The sequence below is a fragment of the Salvelinus fontinalis genome, chromosome 5, assembly GCF_029448725.1.
Source record: "Salvelinus fontinalis isolate EN_2023a chromosome 5, ASM2944872v1, whole genome shotgun sequence".
NCBI classification, from domain to species: domain Eukaryota; kingdom Metazoa; phylum Chordata; class Actinopteri; order Salmoniformes; family Salmonidae; genus Salvelinus; species Salvelinus fontinalis.
The window spans coordinates 54,129,527-54,155,440 of NC_074669.1; the positions used below are offsets into that span (position 1 = coordinate 54,129,527).

The window sequence follows — 25,914 nt, forward strand, 5'->3', positions numbered from 1 at the left end:
AACCTCCATTAGAGTAAGTAAGTAATTCCATCTGTTATTCTAAGATGTTATGCTGTTTCCGATGTAGCTGTTGCATTATTACCATAATTATGAAAAGGAATGGAGCTTTATACAAGGGAATACATCTTAGTTTCTTAGTGTTATTTCACTCTCTTCCCCTGTTAAACCCTGACAACCACTACCACCACAGCACCAACTACAGCAGCAGTCGCTGACACTATTGCCTCAGGAGCCAACACCTTGAATATCACCATGATGATTGCAGTTTGGCTACACATACTCGTCACCATGCTAACGGGACTGTCCAGCTGGCTATATCCCTTGTAAAGTAAAGAACGTCAGCTTGCTCGAACCCTTGTGAACTAAAGGAGATTAACCGAGGAACACAACAGTTTTTATTAAAGTGAGGACTGGAGGGAATGGAAAAAGAGAGGAAAACTAGGTGTGCCATATACATTGTTTCCAGTGGGGAATGACTTTCACATTTAAAGTGGCTCGACATGTTTTAACTGCAATAATGATGAATCAGGGGAAATTCACATGCAAACATAATCGTGGCCAAAACACCACCTAAACACTGACGTATGTTCATAAGAAGAAAACAAAGTAAGCTTTTCAAAAGCTGTGCTATGTTTACATGCTATGCTTCTGCAAGTCATATGGTGGGCAGGTTGCAATATGCTGTCACGTTCTGACCTTAGTTTCATTTTTATGTCTTTGTGTTATTTTGGTTAGGGCGTGTTGGGGTGGGTAGTTTATGTTCCTTTTTCTATGTGTTTGGCCTAGTATGGTTCTCAATCAGAGGCAGGTGTCAATCATTGTCTCTGCTTGAGAATCATACTTAGGTAGCCTGTTTTCCCACTATGGGTTGTGGGTGTTTATTTTCTGTCTAGTGTCTGTTCACCTTGCAGAACTGTTTCGTTTTCTTATCGTTGTTATTTTGTGTAGTGTTCAGTGTGAAATTAAAATATGACGAACACTTACCACGCTGCATTTTGGTCCTCTTCTCCTGCACCAGACGAGATTCGTTACATATGCCAAAAAATACTTTGATTAAAACAAGAATGATACATTCTGTATATAACTTATTCATATTTAAGGATACATTATTTATGAAGCAAAACAAATATATTGACCTGTCTATTGTTGTTTATGCTTTAGGTCACAATATCGAACTTTGACTTTATATTAGTATTTATGAATACATTATTTACAGGCATATACAGTATATGATCATTTGTGTTCACCCAGGCCTTCACCCAGGCCCTCTTGTTCACCCAGGACTTTTCAGAATTCATAAATAAATTGACAAATCATCCATCCTTGGTATGGGTAAAATTGGGGGAAAAAAACACTTAATAAATTACTTCGGAATTATATCATTTTCATTGTTTCGTTACTTAATGTCAGGAAAATACACAGTTCCTTTTTCACATGGAACGGATTCCATAATCACGGTGCCTTTTTTCGACTTCTGTAATAACGAGTAGATTTCTAGATTTTTCTTGGACCAGTTCAAAAAAAAAACCTGACACGTGGAAGTTCTTCCAAAGTTTCCTTTTTATTTTAATCAAATCAACAGTAAACACAACGGCTAATTGTATTAACGCAGACATATTCTCACAACAGTGATGTTTGCCCTGCCTTCATTAAGTCCATATTGAAATTAAATCCACTAAAAAGGTTTACTTTATAAATACATTCAATGTATTATAAAATGTGCTCTACATCCTATTACTATGGGCTATAACCAAACAAATGAAGTCTGCTTAAGCATCCATTCCTGTACAATAGGTTTAACATTACGTTAAAGAGCATCTAGGATTAAACTCATTTCATTTCATTTGAATGATAGAGCTCTATCCAGCTGATGGCTGGATCCTAATATGCATATGCTATAGACAAATTTCACTGGAAAAAGAGGACTATGTGATTTAAAAAAAAATAATTACATGTGTAGTCACGTGCAGGGTTGCAAATGAGTTGGTTTGTCCTGGTCTTAAAGTCTATGCATTGCAGCAGACAGCAGTAGGAAAACCAGAGTCATTCCAAAAGAGGAAAACACACTGTTCACCACTGGCGACATGGATGAGCTTAGAACTGTGGATATAAAAAATGGGATTCCAGTTAAAACACATGTACAATCATTATAATCATCATCACTATCTGAACCATCATTTTCACATACTGTGATGTCACAGCATCACAGTGGCAGCATAGCAACGTAATCGCTAATACTAGTAAAGCTAAAGCCTAATTGATGGTAGAAAAGACAAGAGTTGCCTGGGCGAGTTGTAGACAAAAGTGATGGAAAAGCACAGAAAAACACGTGCTCTGTCTGCAGCCTACTCAAATGACACTAGTCCTTTCTGCCATAATTGGTGTAAATGGTAACATTCATTTATGCTCAACTGTGTCCCTGTTTGACTTGTTATGTGTTGCTCTGAACAGAGTGACATTGTGCCACCTTATGTAAAGTGCACGGTAAAGTGACGTGACGCAGAATGAAGATGGGCAGCTATGATTGTGGTAAAATGTTGAGCGTGACATGTCAGAAAAATCAGTAGGTGAGGTGTTGAACTGACCGCTGACAACGATGGAGCTGGCATTGACACGGATACCTATAGCCCCGCTGTTGACTGCAGCCACCAGAACATCTTTCACCAAATTAGCAGTGGGTGCAGTCCCGTTGCCAGTAAGTCCAAACTCCATTCTGCAGTCTGTGATGATGGAACCACGTCTGTGAACGCAAAACAAGGAACAGAGCTTAGGTTAAAAAAAGTGGTACAGTCCCTTAAAAGTCAGAAAAAAAACACTGGCTGAAGTAAATTGGAAAAAGAACAATTTGTAAATCTATTAGAAGAACACTCAGACCATTATTGAAATCAGACTACCGCTCACCTGAAACGCAACACAAAAAGCTGAATGAAACTTCTAAAGACTTTGCGATAGAAGGGCTCAATCTGAAAAGTGACGAAAAAAGAGACATTTGAAATCAACTAACATTACAAACTCTATTTTCTGCTTGATTGCAAAAATGATCTTACCGCGTTTTTTATAGTAGTAGCCCGATCCCGGAAGGCTTGTGAGGTGTTGTTTGAGAGAGTAGGGGTAAAGATCTCATCTGAACTGAACACTAGAAGCAAAACGTTTGGGGCTGCGGTGGTTGTCGGGGCAACGGCAGCTGTGGTTGTTTGTAGGGCAGCTGTAGTTGTTGTTGGTGCACCTGTGGTTGTTGTTCGTGCGCTTGTGGTAGTTTTGGGAGCAGCTGGGGTAGTTAATGGGGCAGTTGTGGTTGTTGTGGGAGCTGCTGTGGTTGGATTAGCTTGGACTGGAAAACAAATGAATACATTTATATAATAAATCAACATCTGAATTTAATTTTATGGTATACCATTTCTAACATCTCGTGCATAATCTTTTTCTCTGTAGAATACAAATTCCTTTCTGATTACCACACACAGTTTTGCAGCACAGTGATGCAATCTTATTGCATAATTTTATGTGTTGATGTGTTATAGTCAGGGCTGCGCACAGACCTTTCAAGGGCAGGCGTCCCAAATTATTATTATTATTTTTTAGTCATAGGCCTCTTTTTTTTGTTGCAACATCACACTCACTCATCATAGGAGGCATTTAGGACGTCTTCTAATGCGGATGGCTAAAATATCCTAATGGCTAAAATATCCTAATGACTATTTTGTATTGTTTTAGTGAGTATTAGTGTTGTGGCTCTGTAATTGTCCTTAGCTGCCTGGGTGCAAATTCGTTTTTGGCTGACACCGGCAAATTTACATGGATGTTACATTATTGTAATGTTGATGTTGATTAATGTGCATTTTCCCCTGTAAATAAATAAATACAATTAATGTTACTGTGATCACACTTCCTCAATTCAAATAAGATGGCAGCACTATACCAAAGATGGTTAGTAACTCGGGAGCCAAGGGTTGAGGGGGGGGGGTATATAATGCTGGATAAATTGTATATTATAAACTGTGTGGTTCCAGCCCTGAATATTGATTGGATGACAGCCGTGGTTTATTAGACCGTATACCAAGGGTATAACAAAAAATCTATTGTTACTGCTCTAATTACATTGGTAACCAGTTTATAATAGCAATAAGGCACATTGGGGGTTTGTGGCATATGGTCAATAAATGGCCAATGCTATTCACTGACTACAGCTCAGCGTTCAACAAATCAAATCACATGTTCATTAGTCATAAGCTCCGAATACAACAGGTGTAGACCTTACAGTGAAATGCTTACTTACAAGCCCCTAACCAACAATACAGTTTAATATGATTAATATGATTAAGAATAAGAACTAAAAGTAACAAGTAATTAAAGAGCAGCAATAAAATAACAATAGTGAGACTATATACTGTACATGGGGGTATCGGTTCAAAGTCAATGTGTGGGGGCAACGGTTAGTCGAGGAAATATGTACATGTAGGTATGAATGCTGACCAGGTTAGTCAACATTCTGATGGAAGATCAGCAAACGTATGACCCATTTTATGATGTTATTTCATATATCTGTCGTACATGTGAACTAGTAGTTTGCGGCCAGGTTTTGGGCACGCTCTCGCCATAACGTAAACTGCATATTGTAATGAAGTTATTTTTAGAATTCTAACACGGCGATTGCATTAAGAACTAGTGTATCTATCATTTCCTAAACAACATCTATTTTTTAGTTATGTTTATGAATAGTTATTTGGTCAGAATATGTGTGTCAGAAAAATATCCGGACGTTGTGGGAAAAATCTGCTACGTTAGCACAATGTATAACTACTGATTTCAGCTCTAAATATGCACATTTTCGAACAAAACATAAGTGTATGTATAACCTGATGTTATAGGACTGTCATCTGATGAAGCTTATCAAGGTTAGTCAAAAATGATATATCTTTTGCTGGTTTATTCGCTATCGCTAACGTGCCTATTGCTATCGCTAACGTGCCTTGATGAATGAATGCGGTAGTGTGGTAGGCTATTGTAGTAAGCTAATATAATGCTATATTGTGTTTTCGCTGTAAAACACTTAAAAAATCTGAAATATTGGCTGGATTCACAAGATGGTTGTCTTTAATTTGCTGTACACCATCGATTTTTCAGAAATGTTTTATGATGAGTATTTAGGTATTTGACGTTGGTGTCTGTAATTACTCTGGGTGCTTCGGTCCTATTTGTGACGGTAGCTGTGATGGTAGCTGCAATGTAAAACTGAATTATACCTCAAATATGCACATTTTTCGAACAAAACATAGATTTATTGTATAACATGTTATAAGACTGCCATCTGATGAAGTTGTTTCTTGGTTAGTTTGGTTGGTTCTTGGTTAGTTAGGTTGGCTTTGTGCATGCTACCTGTGCTGTGAAAAATGTCTGTCCTTTTTTGTATTTGGTGGTGAGCTAACATAAATATATGTGGTGTTTTCGCTGTAAAACATTTTAAAAATCGGACATGTTGACTGGATTCACAAGATGTGTATCTTTCATTTGCTGTATTGGACTTGTTAATGTGTGAAAGTTAAATATTTCAAAAAAATGTCTTTTGAATTTCGCGCTCTGCCTTTTCAGTGGAATGTGGGAGGAGTTCCGCTAGCGGAACGCCAGAGCCAGACAGGATAAGTTCCCGGGTTAGAGTCCCACTCCTTGAAAGCGGCAGCTCTAGCCTTTAGCTCAGTGTGGATCTTGCCTGTAATCCATGGCTTCTGGTTGGGGTATGTACGTACGGTCACTGTGGGGACAACGTCATCAACGTTCTCATTGATGATGCCAATGACTGATGTGGTGTCCTCCTCAATGCCATCGGAGGAATCCCAGAACATATTCCAGTCTGTGCTAGCAAAACAGTGCTGTAGCTTAGCATCTGCTTCATCTGACCACTTTATTTATTGATCGAGTCACTGGTGCTTCCAGGTCCTTCCAGGATAGAATTATGGTCAGATTTACCAAATGGAGGGCGAGGTAGATCTTTGCATACGACTCTGTGTGTGGAGTATAGGTGGTCCAGTTTTTTTCCCTCTGGTTGCACATTTAACATGCTGATAGAAATTTGGTAAGACGGATTTAAGTTACCCTGCATCCCCGGCTACTAGGAGAGCTGCCTCTGGGTGAGCGTTTTCCTGCTTGCTTATGGCGGAATACATCTCATTCACTACGGTCTTAGTGCCAGCATCAGTCTGTGGTGGCTTCGAAAAATCCATATGAAAACACTGTAGGTAGATAGTGTGGTCTACAGCTTATGAGATACTCTACCTATGTCGAGCAAAACCTTGAGACTTCCTTAGACATAGTACACCAGCTGTTATTTACAAAAATAAATAGTCCGCAGCCCCTTGTCTTACCAGACATCACTGTTCTATCCTGCCGAAACAAACTGGAGGGCGCACAATTCAATAAATAATAATTAATATTATGGATTTTAAACATTTAGGTAAAATAAGTGTCTGAAAGCTTAAAATCCTGTTAATCTAACTGCGCTGTCCGATTTACAATAGCTATTAGAGCAAAAACATGCCATGCGATTGTTTCAGGATATCCCCACATCAAAATATTTTAGGATAAAATCCTTCTTTATATCCCAAAAAGTCTGTTTAGTTGGCACCACAGATTTGAGTAATCCACTGGTTCAACCTGCAGAGAAAGGAATCCAAAAATCTACCCCTAAACTTTGTATCAACAAGTCAAAATACGTTTAAATTTACGTGTCAGATACCCCAAAATTGTATCAAACTATAATATTCCTCACGGAAAGAAGTATGTTTAATAGGAAACCAATTTTAGCAGGTGCGTACTGTCTTCATGGCGCCCACAAGCACACATTTCCAAGACTGTGTCCTTCTGCTAAAACTGATATTTCTTATTTGTCTTTGAAGTTACAAGCCTGAAACCTTGAACATAGACTGCTGACACCCTGTGGAAGCCATAGGAATTGCATATAGGGAGCTAATTCTCAATATGACCTTAGTCTTGCATTTCTAAGAGGATTGTTTCTCAAAAAATAAAATCTGGTTGGTTTTTCTTTGGATTTTCTCCTACCATATAGATTGTGCTATATTCTCCTACATTATTTTAACATTTCTACAAACTTCAAAGTTTTTTTTATTCCAATGGTACCAATCATATGCATATCCTGGCTTCAGGGCCTGAGCTACAGGCAGTTTACTTTGGGCACGTCTTTCAGGCGGAAATTGAGAAAAAAGGGTTCTAGCCCTAAGAAGTTATGAGATACTCTACCTCAGGCGATCAAAACCTTGAGACTTCCTTAGAAATAGTACACCAGCTGTTATTTACAAAAATAAATAGTCCGCCACCCCTTGTCTTACCAGACACCGCTGTTCTCTCATGCCGATAGGGTGTATAACCATCTAGCTGTATGCTGAAATTATTGTCGTTCAGCCACGACTCCGTGAAGCATAAGATATTACAGTTTTGAATGTCCAGTTGGTAGTTTAATCTTCCCCAAAGGTCATCGATTATATTCTCCAAAGATTGCACGTTTGACAGCAGAATGGAAGAATGTGGGGGTTTATTCGATTGCCTACGAATTCTCAGAAGACAGGCTGCCCTCTGGTCCCTTTTTCTCTGCCGTCTCTTCACACAAAACACAGGGATCTTGGCATGTTCCCGGGAAGCAGTATATCATTCACGTCGGGCTCGTCAGACTCGTTAAAGGAAAAAAATGATTCTGCCAGTCCGTGGTGAGTATTTGCAGAGTTTATGGTCATAAGAGATGGTAGCAGCAACATTATGAAATGTTTCTTTTTTTTTTTTTTACAAACAACGCAAAGAAACAAACAAAAAAACAAAATTGGTTTGGAATACGTAAAACGTCAGCCTTGTTCTCCGGCATCATCTTGATTTGAATGCACTACGGTTCTTTGAGGGTTCATCACTAAGATAAGGACCATGGGACTAAACATCTCCCTCTGAAACTGGATCATGGACTTCCTGATGGGCCGCCCCCAGGTGGTAAGGGTAGGTAACAACACATCCCCCACTCTGTCCCTCAACACGGGGGCCCCTCAGGGGTGCGTGCTCAGTCCCCTCCTGTACTCACTGTTCACTCATGACAGCACAGCCAGGCACGACTCCAACACCATCATTAAGTTTTCTTATAACACAACAGTGGTAGGCCTGATCAGCGACAACGATAAGAGAGTCTATAGGGAGGAGGTCAGAGACCAGAGATCCTTACGGGTTGCATCACTGCCTGGTATGGCAACTGCTCGGCCTCCATCTGCAAGGCACTACAGAGGATAGCGTGTACGGCCCAGTACATCACTGGGGCAAATCATCCTATATTCCAGAACCTCTATACTAGAAGGTGTCAAAGGAATACCCCAAAAATGGACAAAGACTCCAGCCACCCTAGTCATAGACTGTTCTCTCTGCTACCCTATGGCAAGCGGTACCAGAGCACCAAGTGTAGGTCCAAGAGGGTCCTAAATAGTTTCTACCCCAAGCAATGAGACTCCTGAACAGCTAATCAAATGGCTACCCAGACTACTACCATTGCCGCCACCCCTGGAACAATGCTGCTATTCTCTATAACTCTACCTACATGTGTATATATAACCTCAATTACCTCAACACCGGTGCCCCTGCACATTGACTCTGTACCGGATTTGATTTTGATACACCACAGATAAGGGCAGTGTCAAGGCACTCCACGATGCGTCGTGCTTAAGAACAGCCCTTAGCCGTGGTATATTAGCCATATACCACACCCCCTCCTGCCTTATTGCTGAAATGTATACTGTTGAAGTGTGCAAGAACTGACCAGTAATATTGAAATTGGCTGAGATGTTAATGCTCAAACTTCCATTGGTGATCGCAGCCTTCAGAGTAGTAGCCACTGCATCAGCAAAAGGTGTGGTAGCATTAGCAGTTGTGTTAGCGGCAGCAAACTCCAGCTGGGTGTCTGTGATGATGGAACCTTGCCTGGGATGACAAAACAAGGCATTGACCGAATATTACATTTTTTATTATTAGTTTGGTGGTTGTTAACAGCAGTTAACTGTTATACTAGCTATTTAAAACTGTTTAATGGTAATACTGATTTAGAAATAAATTACACTATGTATAAAAAAGGTTTATAAATGCTACTGACTTTGTATATTGAGTGTTACAGCTTACTGACCTGAAACCCACCACAATCATTCTTATGAAGTTTGGGAAATTTGCCTTAAACAGAGGCTCAAGCTGAAATACAAAAATAATAAAGAGTGATTCAGTGACATGTGGCAGACAGTAAATACTGATATGAATATGAAAATATTGTTCTATTTGCACAGACAAAAAAAATCCCAGAACAACATTTCTCCATTATCCATAATAGCTAGCATTGACTAAACAGCATTCCTCTAATTAATGGGCAACTCATCCGCCTGGTAGAGGAAATTTTTCAAGATTTAAAAAAAATATAAAACGACAATATTTCAATATTTTAAAATGCTGTTTTAGAGGTCAACAATATTTTACAGTCTTGTAATTTCCCATGTTATGCACAATTGGTACACAACTGTGATTAATGATATTGCCCATATACTACCCACCACTGCGACCTGTACGCTCTCGTTGGCTGGCCCTCGCTTCACACTCGTCGCCAAACCCACTGGCTCCAGGTCATCTACAAGACCCTGCTAGGTAAAGTCCCCCCTTATCTCAGCTCGCTGGTCACCATAGCAACGCCCACCCGTAGCACGCGCTCCAGCAGGTATATCTCTCTGGTCACCCCCAAAACCAATTCTTCCTTTGGCCGCCTCTCCTTCCAGTTCTCTGCTGCCAATGACTGGAACGAACTACAAAAATCTCTGAAACTGGAAACACTTATCTCCCTCACTAGCTTTAAGCACCAGCTGTCAGAGCAGCTCATAGATTAATGCACCTGTACATAGCCCATCTATAATTTAGCCCAAACAACTACCTCTTTATCTACTGTATTTATTTATTTTGCTCCTTTGCACCCCATTATTTCTATCTCTACTTTGCACCTTCTTCCACTGCAAACCAACCATTCCAGTGTTATTTTTTTAACTTGCTATATTGTATTTACTTCGCCACCATGGCCTTTTTATATATTTTTTTATTTATTTATTTATATATATATTTTGTTTGCCTTCACCTCCCTTATCTCACCTCACTTGCTCATATTGTATATAGACTTATTTTCACTGTATTATTGACTGTATGTTTGTTTTACTCCATGTGTAACTATGTGTTGTTGTATGTGTCGAACTGCTTTGCTTTATCTTGGCCAGGTCGCAATTGTAAATGAGAACGTGTTCTCAATTTGCCTACCTGGTTAAATAAAGGTGAAATAAATAAAATAAAAAATAAAAAAAAATCTGTTTTGCAAACTTTCACTTCCTGGTATGTTTGAATGTGTGTTTAAAAAATACAGGAGTCCTATAATGAAAGCCACATGATCATTTCACTAAAAGTAATTTCTTGAGATTATCAAATTATGCCAAACAAAATTCCTATTTTTTATTTAATTTAAAATTGTTTGTCAAAGTTAGCTCAATGGCCCAGATGAGCTGCCTTTAATTTAAATCATTACTGTGTATGCCTGGTACTTTCCTATTGCATGGTAAACAAGGATCTTACCGCTTTAATTGTCTTAGTTACCAGACTCTGGAACAATGGTGAAGTGGTATTTGTCAGAGCAGGACTGAAAACCTCATCTGAGCTGAATACCAGGTTCAAAACAACTGGAGGCGAGGGCGTTGTAGTTGGAGCGGCTGTGGTTGTTGTGGGGGCAGCTGTGGTTGTAGTGTTGGCAGCTGTGGTGATAGTGTTGGCAGCTGTGGTTGTGGTATTGGTAGCAGTGGTTGTTGTGGGGGCAGCTGTGGTGATAGTGTCGGCAGCTGTGGTGATAGTGTCGGCAGCTGTGGTGATAGTGTCGGCAGCTGTGGTGATAGTGTCGGCAGCTGTGATTGTAGTGTCGGCAGCTGTAGTTGTAGTGTTGGCAGCTGTGGTTGTAGTGTTGGCAGCTGTGGTTGTAGTGTTGGCAGCTGTGGTGATAGTGTTGGCAGCTGTGGTTGTGGTATTGGTAGCTGTGGTTGTTATGGGGGCAGCTGTGGTGATAGTGTTGGCAGCTGTGGTGATAGTGTTGGCAGCTGTGGCTGTGGTGATAGTGTTGGCAGCTGTGGTTGTGGTATTGGTAGCTGTGGTTGTTATGGGGGCAGCTGTGGTGATAGTGTCGGCAGCTGTGGTTGTTGTGGGGGTAGCTGTGGTTGTTGTGGGGGCAGCTGTGGTTGTTGTGGGGGTAGCTGTGGTTGTTGTGGGGGTAGCTGTGGTAATAGTGTTGGCAGCTGTGGTTGTGGTATTGGTAGCTGTGGTTGTTGTGGGGGCAGCTGTGGTTGTTGTGTCGGCAGCTGTGATTGTGGTTTTGGCAGCTGTTGTAGTGTTGACAGCTGTGGCTGTTGTGGGGACAGCTGTGGTTGTAGTGTTGGCAGCTGTGGTTGTCGTTTTGGCAGCTGTGGTTGTAGTTTTGGCAGCTGTGGTTGTAGTTTTGGCAGCTGTGGCTGTTATGAGGGTGGTTGTAGTGTTGGCAGCTGTGGTTGTTGTTGTTGGAATTTCAGTTGTAGTGATGGCAGCTGTGGCTGTTGTGGGGACAGCTATGGTTGTAGTGTTAGCACCTGTGGTTGTGATTTTGTCAGCTGTGCTTGTAGTGTTGGCGGCTGTTGTGGGGACAGCTGTGGTTGTAGTGTTGGCAGCTGTGGTGATAGTGTTGGCAGCTGTGGTTGTAGTGTTGGCAGCTGTGGCTGTTGTGGGGGCAGCTATGGTTGTAGTGTTGGCAGCTGTGGTGAAAGTGTTGGCAGCTGTGGTTGTGGTATTGGTAGCTGTGGTTGTAGTGTTGGCAGCTGTTGTAATAGTGTTGGTAGCTGTGGTTGTGGTATTGGTATCTGTGGTTGTTGTGGGGGCAGCTGTGGCTGTTGTGGGGACAGCTGTGGATGTAGTGTTGGCAGCTGTAGTTGTGGTATTGGCAGCTGTGGTTGTAGTTTTTGCAGCTGTGGCTGTTATGGGGGTGGATGTAGTGTTGGCAGCTGTGGTTGTTGTTGTTGGAATTCCAGTTGTAGTGATGGCAGCTGTGGCTGTTGTGGGGACAGCTGTGGTTGTAGTGTTGGCAGCTGTGGTTGTAGTTTTGGCAGCTGTGGCTGTTATGGGGGTGGATGTAGTGTTGGCAGCTGTGGTTGCTGTTGTTGGAATTCCAGTTGTAGTGTTGGCAGCTATGGTTGTAGTGTTAGCACCTGTGGTTGTGATTTTGTCAGCTGTGCTTGTAGTGTTTGCGGCTGTTGTGGGGACAGCTGTGGTTGTAGTGTTGGCAACTGTGGTGATAATGTTGGCAACTGTGGTGATAGTGTTGGCAGCTGTGGTTGTGGTTTTGGCAGCTGTGGTTGTGGTTGTGGTTTTGGCAGCTGTGGTTGTAGTGTTGGCAGCTGTGGCTGTTGTGGGGACAGCTATTGTTGTAGTGTTGGCAGCTGTGGTTGTTGTTGTTGCAATTCCAGTTGTAGCGATGGCAGCTGTGGCTGTTGTGGGGTCAGCTGTGTTTGTTGTGTTGGTAGCTGGGGTGATAGTGTTGGCAGCTGTGGTGATAGTGTTGGCAGCTGTGGTTGTGGTTTTGGCAGCTGTGGTTGTAGTGTTGGCAGCTGTGGCTGTTGTGGGGACAGCTGTGGTTGTAGTGTTGGCAGCTGTGGTGATAGTGTTGGCAGCTGTGGTGATAGTGTTGGCAGCTGTGGTTGTGGTTTTGGCAGCTGTGGTTGTAGTGTTGGCAGCTGTGGCTGTTGTGGGGACAGCTGTGGTTGTAGTGTTGGCAGCTGTGGTTGTAGTGTTGGCAGCTGTGGTTGTTGTTGTTGCAATTCCAGTTGTAGTGATGACAGCTGTGGCTGTTGTGGGGGCAGCTGTGGTTGTAGTGTTGGCAGCTGTGGTGATAGTGCTGGCAGCTGTGGTTCTGTTTGTGGCAGCTGTGGTTGTAGTGTTGGCAGCTGTGGCTGTTGTGGGGACAGCTGTGGATGTAGTGTTGGCAGCTGTGGTGATAGTGTTGGCAGCTGTGGTTGTGGTTTTGGCAGCTGTGGTTGTGGTTTTGGCAGCTGTGGTTCTAGTGTTGGCAGCTAAGGTTATTGTTGTTGCAATTCCAGTTGTAGTGATGGAAGCTGTGGCTGTTGTGGGGGCAACTGTGGTTGTAGTGTTGGCAGCTGTGGTTGTGGTATTGGTAGCTGTGGTTGTTGTGGGGGCAGCTGTGGTTGTGGTGTCGGCAGCTGTGATTGTGGTTTTGGCAGCTGTGGTTGTAGTTTTGACAGCTGTGGCTGTTGTGGGGACAGCTGTGGTTGTAGTGTTGGCAGCTGTAGTTGTGGTTTTGGCAGCTGTGGTTGTAGTTTTGGCAGCTGTGGTTGTAGTTTTGGAAGCTGTGGCTGTTATGGGGGTGGTTGTAGTGTTGGCAGCTGTGGTTGTTGTTGTTGGAATTCCAGTTGTAGTAATGGCAGCTGTGGCTGTTGTGGGGACAGCTATGGTTGTAGTGTTAGCACCTGTGGTTGTGATTTTGTCAGCTGTGCTTGTAGTGTTGGCGGCTGTTGTGGGGACAGCTCTGGTTGTAGTGTTGGCAACTGTGGTGATAGTGTTGGCGGTTGTGGTTTTGGCAACTGCGGTTGTGGTTTTGGCAGGTGTGGTTGTAGTGTTGGCAGCTGTGGCTGTTGTGGGGACAGCTATGGTTGTAGTGTTGGCAGCTGTGTGTGTGGTATTGGTAGCTGTGGTTGTAGTGTTGGCAGCTGTGGTAATAGTGTTGGCAGCTGTGGTTGTGGTATTGGTAGCTCTGGTTGTTGTGGGGGCAGCTGTGGTTGTTGTGTTGGCACCTGTGGTGATAGTGTCGGCAGCTGTGATTGTGGTTTTGGCACCTGTGGTTGTAGTTTTGGCAGCTGTGGCTGTTATGGGGGTGGTTGTAGTGTTGGCAGCTGTGGTTGTTGTTTTTGGAATTCCAGTTGTAGTGATGGCAGCTGTGGCTGTTGTGGGGACAGCTATGGTTGTAGTGATGGCAGCTGTGGTTGTTGTTGTTGCAATTCCAGTTGTAGCGATGGCAGCTGTGGCTGTATTGGGGGCAGCTGTGTTTGTAGTGTTGGCAGCTGTGGTGATAGTGTTGGCAGCGGTTGTTGTGGTTTTGGTAGCTGTGCTTGTAGTGTTTGCAGCTGTGGCTGTTGTGGGGACAGCTGTGGTTGTAGTGTTGGCAGCTGTGGTGATAGTGTTGGCAGCGGTTGTTGTGGTTTTGGTAGCTGTGCTTGTAGTGTTTGCAGCTGTGGCTGTTGTGGGGACAGCTGTGGTTGTAGTGTTGGCAGCTGTGGTTGTAGTGTTGGCAGCTGTGGTGATAGTGATGGCAGCTGTGGTTGTGGTTTTGGCAGCTGTGGCTGTTGTGGGGGCAACTGTGGTTGTAGTGTTGGTAGCTGTGGTGATAGTGTTGGCAGCTGTGGTTGTGGTTTTGGCAGCTGTGGTTGTAGTGTTGGTAGCTGTGGCTGTTGTGGGGACAGCTGTGGTTGTAGTGTTGGCAGCTGTAGTGATATTGTTGGCAGCTTTGGTTGTGGTTTTGGCAGCTGTGGTTGTGGTTTTGGCAGCTGTGGTTGTACTGTTGGCAGCTGTGGCTGTTGTGGGGACAGCTGGGGTTGTAGTGTTGGCAGCTGTGGTTGTAGTGTTGGCAGCTGTGGTTGTAGTGTTGGCAGCTGTGGTTGTTGTTGTTGCAATTCCAGTTGTAGTGATGACAGCTGTGGCTGTTGTGGGGGCAGCTGTGGTTTTAGTGTTGGCAGCTGTGGTGATAGTGTTGGCAGCTGTGATTGTGTTTGTGTCAGCTGTGGTTGTAGTGTTGGCAGCTGTGGCTGTTGTGGGGACAGCTGTGGATGTAGTGTTGGCAGCTGTGGTTGTGGTTTTGGCAGCTGTGGTTGTAGTGTTGGCAGCTTTAGCTGTTGTGGGGACAGCTCTGGTTGTAGTGTTGGCAGCTGTGGTTGTGTTTTTGGCAGCTGTGGTTGTGTTTTTGGCAGCTGTGGTTGTTGTTTTGGCAGCTCTGGTTGTACTGTTGGCAGCTGTGGTTGTGGTTTTGGCAGCTGTGGTTGTTGTGTTGGCAGCTGTGGTTGTTGTGTTGGCAGCTCTGGTTGTAGTGTTGGCAGCGGTGGTTGTGGTTTTGGCTGCGGTGGTTGTAGTGTTGGCAGCTGTGGCTGTTGTGCGGACAGCTATGGTTGTAGTGTTGGCAGCTGTGGTGATAGTGTTGGCAGCTGTGGTTGTGGTTTTTGCAGCTGTTGTTGTAGTGTTGGCAGCTGTGGCTGTTGTTGGGACAGGTGTGGTTGTAGTGTTGGCAGCTGTGGGGATAGTGTTGGCAGCTGTGGTTGTAGTGTTGGCAGCCGTGGTTGTAGTGTTGGCAGCTGTGATTGTGTTTTTGGCAGCTGTGGTTGTTGTGTTGGCAGCTCTGGTTGTATTGTTGGCAGCTGTGGTTGTGGTTTTGGCAGCTCTGGTTGTAGTGTTGGCAGCTGTGGTTGTGTTTTTGGCAGCTGTGGTTGTTGTATTGGTAGCTCTGGTTGTAGTGTTGGCAGCTGTGGTTGTGGTTTTGGCAGCTCTGGTTGTAGTGTTGGCAGCTGTGGTTGTGGTTTTGGCAGCTCTGGTTGTAGTGTTGGCAGCTGTGGTTGTGTTTTTGGCAGCTGTGGTTGTTGTGTTGGCAGCTCTGGTTGTAGTGTTGGCAGCTGTGGTTGTGGTTTTGGCAGCTGTGGTTGTAGTGTTGGCAGCTGTGGTTGTGGTTTTGGCAGCGGTGGTTGTAGTGTTGGCAGCTGTGGCTGTTGTGCGGACAGCTATGGTTGTAGTGTTGGCAGCTGTGGTTTTGGTTTTTGCAGCTGTTGTTGTAGTGTTGGCAGCTGTGGCTGTTGTTGGGACAGTTGTGGTTGTAGTGTTGGCAGCTGTGGGGATAGTGTTGGCAGCTGTGGTTGTGGTTTTGGCAGCTGTGGTTGTAGTGTTGGCAGCTGTGGTTGTAGTGTTGGCAGCTGTGGTTGTAGTGTTGGCAGCTTTGGATGTTGTGGGTACAGCTCTGGTTGTAGTGTTGGCAGCTGTGGTTGTGTTTTTGGCAGCTGTGGTTTTTGTGTTGGCAGCTGTGGTTGTGGTTTTGGCAGCTGTGGTTGTAGTGTTGGCAGCTGTGGGTGTTGTGGGGACAGCTCTGGTTGTAGTGTTGGCAGCTGTGGGTGTTGTGGGGACAGCTCTGGTTGTAGTGTTGGCAGCTGTGGTTGTGGTTTTGGCAGCTGTGGTTGTAGTGTTGGCAGCTGTGGCTGTTGTGCGGACAGCTACGGTTTTAGTGTTAGCAGCTGTGGTTGTGGTTTTTGCAGCTGTTGTTGTAGTGTTGGCAGCTGTGGCTGTTGTGGGGACAGCTGTGGTTGTTGTTGGGGCAGCTGTGGTTGTGTTTTTTGCAGCTGTTGTTGTAGTGTTGGCAGCTGGGGTTGTAGTGTTGGCAGCTGTGGGTGTATCGTTGGCAGCTGTGGTTGTTGTGTGGACAGCTGTGTTTGTAATGTTGGCAGCAGTGGTTGTAATGTTGACAGCTGTGGTTGTAGTGTTGACAGCTGTGGTTGTAATGTTGGCAGCTGTGGTTGTGGTGTGGACAGCTGTGTTGTTAATGTTGGCAGCTGTGGCTGTAGTGTTGGCAGCTGTGGTAATAGTGTTGGTAGCTGTGTTAGTGGTTTTGGCAGCTGTGGTTGTAGTGTTGGCAGCTGTGGCTGTTGTTGGGACAGCTGTGGTAGTAGGGTTGTCAGCTGTGGTTGTAGTGTTGGCAGCTGTGGTTGTAGTGTTGGCAGCTGTGGCTGTAGTGTTGGCAGCTTTGGTTGTATTGTTGGCAGCTGTGGTTGTTGTGTGGACAGCTGTGGTTGTAATGTTGGCAGCTTTTGTTGTAGTGTTGGTAGCTGTGGTCGTTGTTTGGACCGCTGTGGTTTTAATGTTGGCATCTGTGGTTGTTGTGGGGGCAGCTGGGGTTGTAGTGTTGGCAGCTTCGATTGTATTGCTTGCAGCTGTGGTTGTAGTGTTGGCAGCTTCGATTGTATTGCTGGCAGCTGTGGTTGTTAAGTGGACAGCTGCGGTTGTAGTTTTAGCAGCTGTGGTTGTGATGTTGTCAGCTGTGGCTGTTTTGGGGACAGCTCTGGTTGTAGTGTTGGCAGCTGTGGTTGTTGTGGGGGCAGCTGGGGTTGTAGTGATGGCAGATTTGGTTGTATCGATGGCAGCTGTGGTTGTTGTGTGGACAGCTGTGGTTGTAAATTTAGCAGCTGTGGTTGTGATGTTGTCAGCTGTGGCTGTTGTGGGAACGACTGTGGTTGTTGTGGGGGCAGCTGTGGTTGTTGTGTTGGCAGCTGTGGTTTGTGTAGGGGCAGCTTGGGTTGTAGTGTTGGCAGCTTTGGGCGTATCGTTGGCAGCTGTGGTTGTTGTGTGGACAGGTGTGGTTGTAATGTTGGCAGCTGTGGTTGTAGTGTGGACAGCTGTGGTTGTAATGTTGGCAGCTGTGATTGTAGTGTGGACCGCTGTGGTTGTAATGTTGGCAGCTGTGGTTGTAGTGTTGGCAGCTTTGTTTGTGCTGTTGGCAGCTGTGGCTGTTGTTGGGACAGCTGTTGTTGTGGTGTTGGCAGCTATGGTTGTGGTGTTGTCAGCTGCGGTTGTTGTTGGTGCGCCTGTTGTTGTAGTGTTGGCAGCTGTAGTTGTTGTGGGGGCAGCTGGGGTTGTAGCGTTGGCAGCTTCGGTTGTATTGCTGGCAGCTGTTGTTGTTGTGTGGACAGCTGCGGTTGTAGTTTTAGCAGCTGTGGTTGTGATGTTGACAGCTGTGGTTGTAGTGTGGACAGCTGTGGTTGTAATGTTGGCAGCTGTGGTTGTGGTGTGGACAGCTGTGTTGTTAATGTTGGCAGCTGTGGCTGTAGTGTTGGCAGCTGTGGTAATAGTGTTGGTAGCTGTGTTAGTGGTTTTGGCAGCTGTGGTTGTAGTGTTGGCAGCTGTGGCTGTAGTGTTGGCAGCTTTGGTTGTATTGTTGGCAGCTGTGGTTGTTGTGTAGACAGCTGTGGTTGTAATGTTGGCAGCTTTTGTTGTAGTGTTGGTAGCTGTGGTCGTTGTTTGGACCGCTGTGGTTTTAATGTTGGCAGCTGTGGTTGTTGTGGGGGCAGCTGGGGTTGTAGTGTTGGCAGCTTCGGTTGTATTGCTGGCAGCTGTGGTTGTAGTGTTGGCAGCTTCGGTTGTATTGCTGGCAGCTGTGGTTGTTAAGTGGACAGCTGCGGTTGTAGTTTTAGCAGCTGTGGTTGTGATGTTGTCAGCTGTGGCTGTTTTGGGGACAGCTCTGGTTGTAGTGTTGGCAGCTGTGGTTGTTGTGGGGGCAGCTGGGGTTGTAGTGATGGCAGATTTGGTTGTATCGTTGGCAGCTGTGGTTGTTGTGTGGACAGCTGTGGTTGTAAATTTAGCAGCTGTGGTTGTGATGTTGTCAGCTGTGGCTGTTGTGGGAACGACTGTGGTTGTTGTGGGGGCAGCTGTGGTTGTTGTGTTGGCAGCTGTGGTTTGTGTAGGGGCAGCTTGGGTTGTAGTGTTGGCAGCTTTGGGCGTATCGTTGGCAGCTGTGGTTGTTGTGTGGACAGGTGTGGTTGTAATGTTGGCAGCTGTGGTTGTAGTGTGGACAGCTGTGGTTGTAATGTTGGCAGCTGTGATTGTGGTGTGGACAGCTGTGGTTGTAATGTTGGCAGCTGTGGTTGTAGTGTTGGCAGCTTTGTTTGTGCTGTTGGCAGCTGTGGCTGTTGTTGGGACAGCTGTTGTTGTGGTGTTGGCAGCTATGGTTGTGGTGTTGTCAGCTGCGGTTGTTGTTGGTGCGCCTGTGGTTGTAGTGTTGACAGCTGTTGTTGTAGTGTTGGCAGCTGTAGTTGTTGTGGGGGCAGCTGGGGTTGTAGCGTTGGCAGCTTCGGTTGTATTGCTGGCAGCTGTTGTTGTTGTGTGGACAGCTGCGGTTGTAGTTTTAGCAGCTGTGGTTGTGATGTTGTCAGCTGTGGCTGTTGTGGGGACAGCTGTGGTTGTTGTGGTGGCAGCTGGGGTTGTAGCGTTGGCAGCTGTGGTTGTTTTGAGGGCAGCTGGGGTTGTAGTGTTGGCAGCTTTGGTTGTATCGTTGACAGCTGTGGTTGTTGTGTGGACAGCTGTGTTTGTAATTTTAGCAGCTGTGGTTGTAATGTTGTCACCTGTGGCTGTTGTGGGGACAGCTGTGGTTGTTGTGGGTGCAGCTGTGATTGTAGTGTTGGCAGCTGTGGTTGGTGTTGGGGCAGATGGGGTTGTAGTGTGGACACCTGTGGTTGTAATGTTAGCAGCTGTGGTTGTAGTTTTGGCAGCTGTGGTAATAGTGTTGGTAGCTGTGTTTGTGGTTTTGGCAGCTGTGGTTGTAGTGTTGGCAGCTGTGGCTGTTGTTGGGACAGCAGTTGATGTGGTGTTGTCAGCTGCGGTTGTTGTTGGTGCGCCTGTGGTTGTAGTGTTGGCAGCTGTGGTTGTTGTTGGGACAGCAATTGATGTGGTGTTGTCAGCTGCGGTTGTTCTTGGTGCGCCTGTCGTTGTAGTGTTGGCAGCTGGGGTTGGTGTTTGGACAGCTTTGGTTGTAGTGTTGGCAACTGTGGTTGTTGTGGGGGCAGCTGGGGTTGAAGTGTTGGCAGCTGTGGTTGTAGTGTGGATAGCTGTGGTTGTAGTGTGGACAGCTGTGGTTGTAATGTTGGCAGCTGTGGTAATAGTGTTGGCAGCTGTGTTTGTGGTTTTGGCAGCTGTGGTTGTAGTGTTGGCAGCTGTGGCTGCTGTTGGGACAGCTGTTGTTGTGGTGTTGTCAGCTATGGTTGTGGTGTTGTCAGCTGCGGTTGTTGTTGGTGTGCCTGTGGTTGTAGTGTTGGCAGCTGTGGTTGTAGTGTTGGCAGCTGTGGTTGTGGTGTTGGCAGCTTTGGTTGTTGTGGGGGCATCTGTGGTTGTAGTGTTGGCAGCTATGGTTGTAGTGGGGGCAGCTGTGGTTGTTGTGGGGGCAGCTGTGGTTGTAGTGTTGGCAGCTGTGGTTGTTGTGGGGGCAGCTATGGTTGTTGTGGGGGCAGCTGGGGATGTACTGTTGGCAGCTTTGGTTGTATCATTGGCAGCTGTGGTTGTTGTGTGGACAGCTGTGGTTGTGATGTTGTCAGCTGTGGTTGTCGTAGGGGCAGCTGGTGTTGTAGTGTTGGCAGCTTTGGTTGTATCGTTGGCAGCTGTGGTTGTTGTGTGGACAGCTGTGGTTGTAATGTTGGCAGCTGTGGTTGTAGTGTGGACAGCTGTGGTTGTAGTGTGGACAGCTGTGGTTGTAATGTTGGCAGCTGTGGTAATAGTGTTGGCAGCTGTGTTTGTGGTTTTGGCAGCTGTGGTTGTAGTGTTGGCAGCTGTGGCTGTTGTTGAGACAGCTGTTGTTGTGGTGTTGTCAGCTGCGATTGTCGTTGCTGTGCCTGTGGTTGTAGTGTTGGCAGCTGTGGTTGTAGTGTTGGCAGCTGTGGTTGTGGTGTTGGCAGCTGTGGCTGATGTGGGGGCATCTGTGGTTGTAGTGTTGGCAGCTATGGTTGTTGTGGGGGCAGCTGTGGTTGTAGTGTTGGCAGCTGTGGTTGTTGTGGGGGCATCTGTGGTTGTAGTGTTGGCAGCTATGGTTGTTGTGGGGGCAGCTGGGGATGTACTGTTGGCAGCTTTGGTTGTATCATTGGCAGCTGTGGTTGTTGTGTGGACAGCTGTGGTTGTGATGTTGTCAGCTGTGGTTGTCGTAGGGGCAGCTGGTGTTGTAGTGTTGGCAGCTTTGGTTGTATCGTTGGCAGCTGTGGTTGTTGTGTGGACAGCTGTGGTTGTAATGTTGGCAGCTGTGGTTGTAGTGTGGACAGCTGTGGTTGTAATGTTGGCAGCTGTGGTAATAGTGTTGGCAGCTGTGTTTGTGGTTTTGGCAGCTGTGGTTGTAGTGTTGGCAGCTGTGGCTGTTGTTGGGACAGCTGTTGTTGTGGTGTTGTCAGCTGCGGTTGTCGTTGCTGTGCCTGTGGTTTTAGTGTTGGCAGCTGTGGTTGTAGTGTTGGCAGCTGTGGTTGTGGTGTTGGCAGCTGTGGTTGTTGTGGGGGCATCTGTGGTTGTAGTGTTGGCAGCTATGGTTGTTGTGGGGGCAGCTGTGGTTGTAGTGTTGGCAGCTGTGGTTGTTGTGGGGGCATCTGTGGTTGTAGTGTTGGCAGCTATGGTTGTTGTGGGGGCAGCTGTGGTTGTAGTGTTGGCAGCTGTGGTTGTTGATAGGGCATCTATAGTTGTGATGGGAGCTTCTGTTGTTGGAGACACTCGGACTGAGAAAGAAGGAATACATTTATATAATGAATCTGTATTAAATGTTAATTTATTTTCTCTGTAGATTACAGACTAGCAAAAAAAAGAAAACGTTCATAATTTGTAGTATCTCAAAATTCATAATTTGCCTCTGCTCCAAAACCTGATGCCACTGCTCCAAAACCGCCATAAAATAGCCAGACTACAGTTTGCAACTACACATGGGGACAAAGATCCTACTATTTGGAGAAATATCCTTTGGTCTGATGAAACAAAAATTAACTGTTTGGCCATAATGACTATCATTATGTTTGGAGGAAAAAGGGGGTGGCTTGCATGCCGAAGAACCACATCCCAACCATGAAGCACGGGAGTGGCAGCATCATGTTGTGGGGGCGCTCTAATGCAGGGTGGACAGGTGCACTTCACAAAATAAATGGCATCATGAGGCTGGAAAATGATGTGGATATATTGAAGCAACATCTCAAGACATCAGTCAGGAAGTTAAAGCTTGGTCGAAAATGGGTCTTCCAAATAGACAATGACCCCAAGCATACTTCCAAAGCTGTGGAAAAATGGCTTAAGGACAACAAAGTCAATGTACAGTCGTGGCCAAAAGTTTTGAGAATGACTCAAATATTAATTATCACAAAGTCTGCTGCCTCAGTTTGTAATGGCAATTTGCATATACTCCAGAATGTTATTAAGAGTGATCAGATGAATTGCAATTAATTGCAAAGTCCCTCTTTGCCATGCAAATTAACTGAATCCCCCAAAAACATTTCCAGTGCATTTCAGCCCTGCCACAAAAGGACCAGCTGACATCATGTCAGTGATTCTCTCGTTAATACAGGTGTCAGTGTTGACGATGACAAGGCTGGAGATCACTCTGTCATGCTGATTGAGTTCGAATAACAGACTGGAAAGTTAAAATGGAGGTTTGTGCTTGGAATCATTGTTTTTCCTCTGTCAACCATGGTTAGCCGCAAGGAAACACGTGCCGTCATCATTGCTTTGCACAAAAAGGGCTTCACAAGCAAGGATTTTGCTGCCAGTAAGATTGCACCTAAATCAACCATTTATCGGATCATCAAGAACTTCAAGGAAAGCGGTTCAATTGTTTTGAAGAAGGCTTCAGGGTGCCCAAGAAAGTCCAGCAAGCGCCAGGACCGTCTCCTAAAGTTGCGGGATCGGGGCACCACCAGTACAGAGATTACTCAGGAATAGCAGCATGCAGGTGTGAGTGCATCTGCATACACAGTGAGGCGAAGACTTTTGGAAGATGTCCTGGTGTCAAGAAGGGCAGCAAAGAGGCCACTTCTCTCCAGGAAAAACATCAGGGACAGACTGATATTCTGCAAAAGGTACAGGGATTGGACTGCTGAGGACTGGGGCAAAGATGAATCCCCTTTCCGATTGTTTGGGGCATCTGGAAAATACCTTGTCCGGAGAAGACAATGTGAGCGCTACCATCAGTCCTGTGTCATGCCAACAGTAAAGCATCTTGAGACCATTCATGTGTGGGGTTGCTTCTTAGCCAAGGGAGTGGGCTCACTCACAATTTTGCCTAAGAACACAGCCATGAATAAAGAATGGTACCAACACATCCTCCGAGAGCAACTTCTACCAACCATGCAGGAGCAGTTTGGTGATAAACAATGCCTTTGCCAACATGATGGAGCACCTTGCCATAAGGCAAAAATGATAAGTAAGTGGCTCTGGGGAAAAAACATTCATATTTTGGGTCCATGGCCAGGAAACTCCCCAGACCTTAATCCCATTGAGAACTTGTGGTCAATCCTCAAAAAGAAGGGTCAACACTGCATATATTGACTCTTTGTATCAACATTATGTAATTGTCAATAAAATCCTTTCGCACTTATGAAATGCTTGTAATTATACTTCAGTATTCCATAGTAACATCTGACAAAAATATCTAAAGACACTGAATCATCAAACTTGGTGAAAATTCATATTTGTGTCATTCTCAAAACTTTTGACCATGACTGTATTGGACTGGCAATCACAAAGCCCTGATCTCAATCCTATAGAAAATAAGAAGGGAAGGGCCTTGGTCAGGGAGGTGACCAAGAACCCAGTGATAGCTCTGAGAAAGCTCCAGAGTTCCTCTGTGGAGATGGGAGAACCTTCCAGAAGGACAACCATCTCTGTAGCACTCCACCTTTCAGGCATTTATAGTACAGTGGCCAGACGGAAGCCACTAATCAGGAAAAGGCACCTAACAGCCCGCTTGGAGTATGCCACAAGGCACCTTAAAGACTCTCAGACCATGAGAAACAAGATTATCTAGTCTGTTAAAACCAAGATTGAACTCTGTGGCCTGAATGCCAAGCGTCACGTCTGGAGGAAACCTGACACCATCCCTACGGTGAATTATGGTGGTGGCAGCATCTTGTTGTGCGGATGTTTTTCAGTGGCAGGGACTGGGAGACTAATCAGGATCGAGGGAAAGATGAAGGGAGCAAAGTACATAGAGATAAATGTTGAAAACCTACTCTAGAGCTCTCAGGACCTCAGAGTGGGGCGATGGTTCACCTTCCAACAGGCCTGTGATTTTTCAGTTTGTATTTTGAACAAAATCGCTAAAACATATATAGTAATTCACCAGTAACAACTATTTAATTGACATTGATAGGGTTTGGCAATAACAATATTGATGAAACAGTAACTTTCAACACCATCAACTTGTTTTGACGTCATTGCCGTCACCCAGGAGACAGTGGAGATGCATTACATGGCTCCTCAAGAGAGGAGTAAATAACAGGAGAAACTTACCAGGGACAACTGCATAGAAGCAGAGGACTGCTGTCAAAATCTTCCAATACATGTCACCTTTTAATGCTACCGCTACCTGGAAATACCTACAAATGAGTAGAGAACAAATTGAAGAGTTGGAAGCAAATGATCAAATAAAATATTACAGGATCAGACAATTAAAGTGAAGATTTGTGGAATTTGATCAATGAAATAACCAGCCAATATTGTATTTTAAATGTAGTTTAAAAAAAAGAGTTATCCATGTTGGTTAATTTAACAATCTAGGTGATTTGAAAGTGTAAAATGAATCAACACATGCGATAGTCAGAAGTGTTCATATACTTGACGGCCTATAGTCAAACCAAAGAGCAGACCAACTCTCATGCATTCAGGTGCGTGAGAAGAGACTATTCATGTTCAAACAAAGAACAGATATCATAACATCCATCACTCACCTTTGGAAATAGACCTATGTTCACCGCGAAGAGGAGTCCTGTTACTTTCTTTCCACAATAGAATGATAATGAATTGACTAATTTCCAGATGTAGAACTATCTGCCTCGCAGCCAAATAACAACTACCTTGGGAGTGTAGATGATGGGCGCATTTAAGAAGAGGAAGTAATTGGGTTATGACATAAGCACTCCCATCACTTCATCGTTCCTAAAACCTGAAAGGCCGATGTTGCCCAAACAACATTTTTATGCAAAGTTTCTCAACAAACTGGCAAACAACGCGGAAACAACGTAACAATACTTCCTGGTGAATTACAAGGAAGGACATGTCATTTGATGAGTTAAAGCTCCAGACATCTGTGTGACATCAGACTGCAGAAAGAGTAGATGATTATAAGAAGCATTCCCTCACACATTTCCCCGCCAGTGTTTCGGTAAAACATTTAGGGATGGGGCTGGTGAAATGTGACCAGTCTGAAATTCATAAACAGAGCAGGATCCCATCCATGAAATCAACATTTGTGTTTTAACCATGTTCTGAGGCTATACATTGTTTGTTAACATTTACTTTGTTTACAAACATTGGAGGAAAACAAGCTTATATTTTGTGTTCTGATTGAGTACGACAGTGGAAGTACGCTCATGAGGCATTTACAGTGGGGCAAAAAAGTATTTAGTCAGCCACCAATTGTGCAAGTTCTCCCACTTAAAAAGATGGGAGAGGCCTGTAATTTTCATCATAGGTACACTTCAACTATGACAGACAAAATGAGAACAAAAACAAAATCCAGAAAATCACATTGTAGGATTTTTAATGAATTTATTTGCAAATTATGGTGGAAAATTAGTATTATAAGTAATATAAGTAAAAGTATAAGTAAAATAAGTACCAAAAAAATTATTACAGATTATTTAATTTATAATTAACTGTATCACAATTCCAGTGGGTCAGAAGTTTACGTACACTAAGTTGACTGTGCCTTTAAACAGCTTGGAAAATTACAGAAAATTATGTCATGGCTTTAGAAGCTTCTGATAGGCTAATTGACATAATTTGAGCAAATTGGAATTGTAGCTGTGGATGTATTTCAAGGCCTACATTCAAACTCAGTGCCTCTTTGCTTGACATCATGGGAAAATCAAAAGAAAACAGCCAAGACCTCAGAAAAAAAACTGTAGACCTCCACAAGTCTGGAACATCCATGGGAGCAATTTCCAAATGCCTTAAGGTACCATTTTCATCTCTACAAACAATAGTACGCAAGTATAAACACCATGGGATCACGCAGCCGTCATACCGCTCAGAAAGGAGACGCGTTCTGTCTCCTAGAGATGAACGTACTTTGATGTGAAAAGTGCA

At 44.7% G+C, this 25,914-nt stretch overlaps 1 protein-coding gene across 1 annotated transcript; it reads right to left on the minus strand.

Annotated features, from left to right (window-relative positions):
- Positions 1–1,769: 1,769 nt before the first annotated feature.
- On the minus strand, positions 1,770–24,647 carry LOC129856120 (mucin-2-like). The gene is made up of 6 exons (XM_055924225.1): positions 24,555–24,647; positions 24,118–24,203; positions 16,951–21,341; positions 2,902–2,963; positions 2,586–2,740; positions 1,770–1,783 (listed from the first exon to the last, which is right to left on the minus strand). The coding sequence occupies exons 2-6, from the start codon at positions 24,167–24,169 to the stop codon at positions 1,770–1,772; spliced, it is 4,674 nt and encodes a 1,557-aa protein (XP_055780200.1). The 5' UTR covers positions 24,170–24,203; positions 24,555–24,647.
- Positions 24,648–25,914: the final 1,267 nt, after the last annotated feature.

Coding starts and splice junctions, on each gene's coding strand:
- LOC129856120 (XM_055924225.1), bottom strand. CDS start 24,169: ATGTATTGGAAGATTTTGACAGCAGTCCTCTGCTTCTATGCAGTTGTC. Junction 21,342..24,117: donor CTTCTATGCAGTTGTCCCTG/GTAAGTTTCTCC, acceptor CTTCTTTCTCAG/TCCGAGTGTCTCCAACAACA. Junction 2,964..16,950: donor CCAACATTAAAACCACAGCG/GTCCAAACAACG, acceptor GTCACTTTTCAG/ATTGAGCCCTTCTATCGCAA.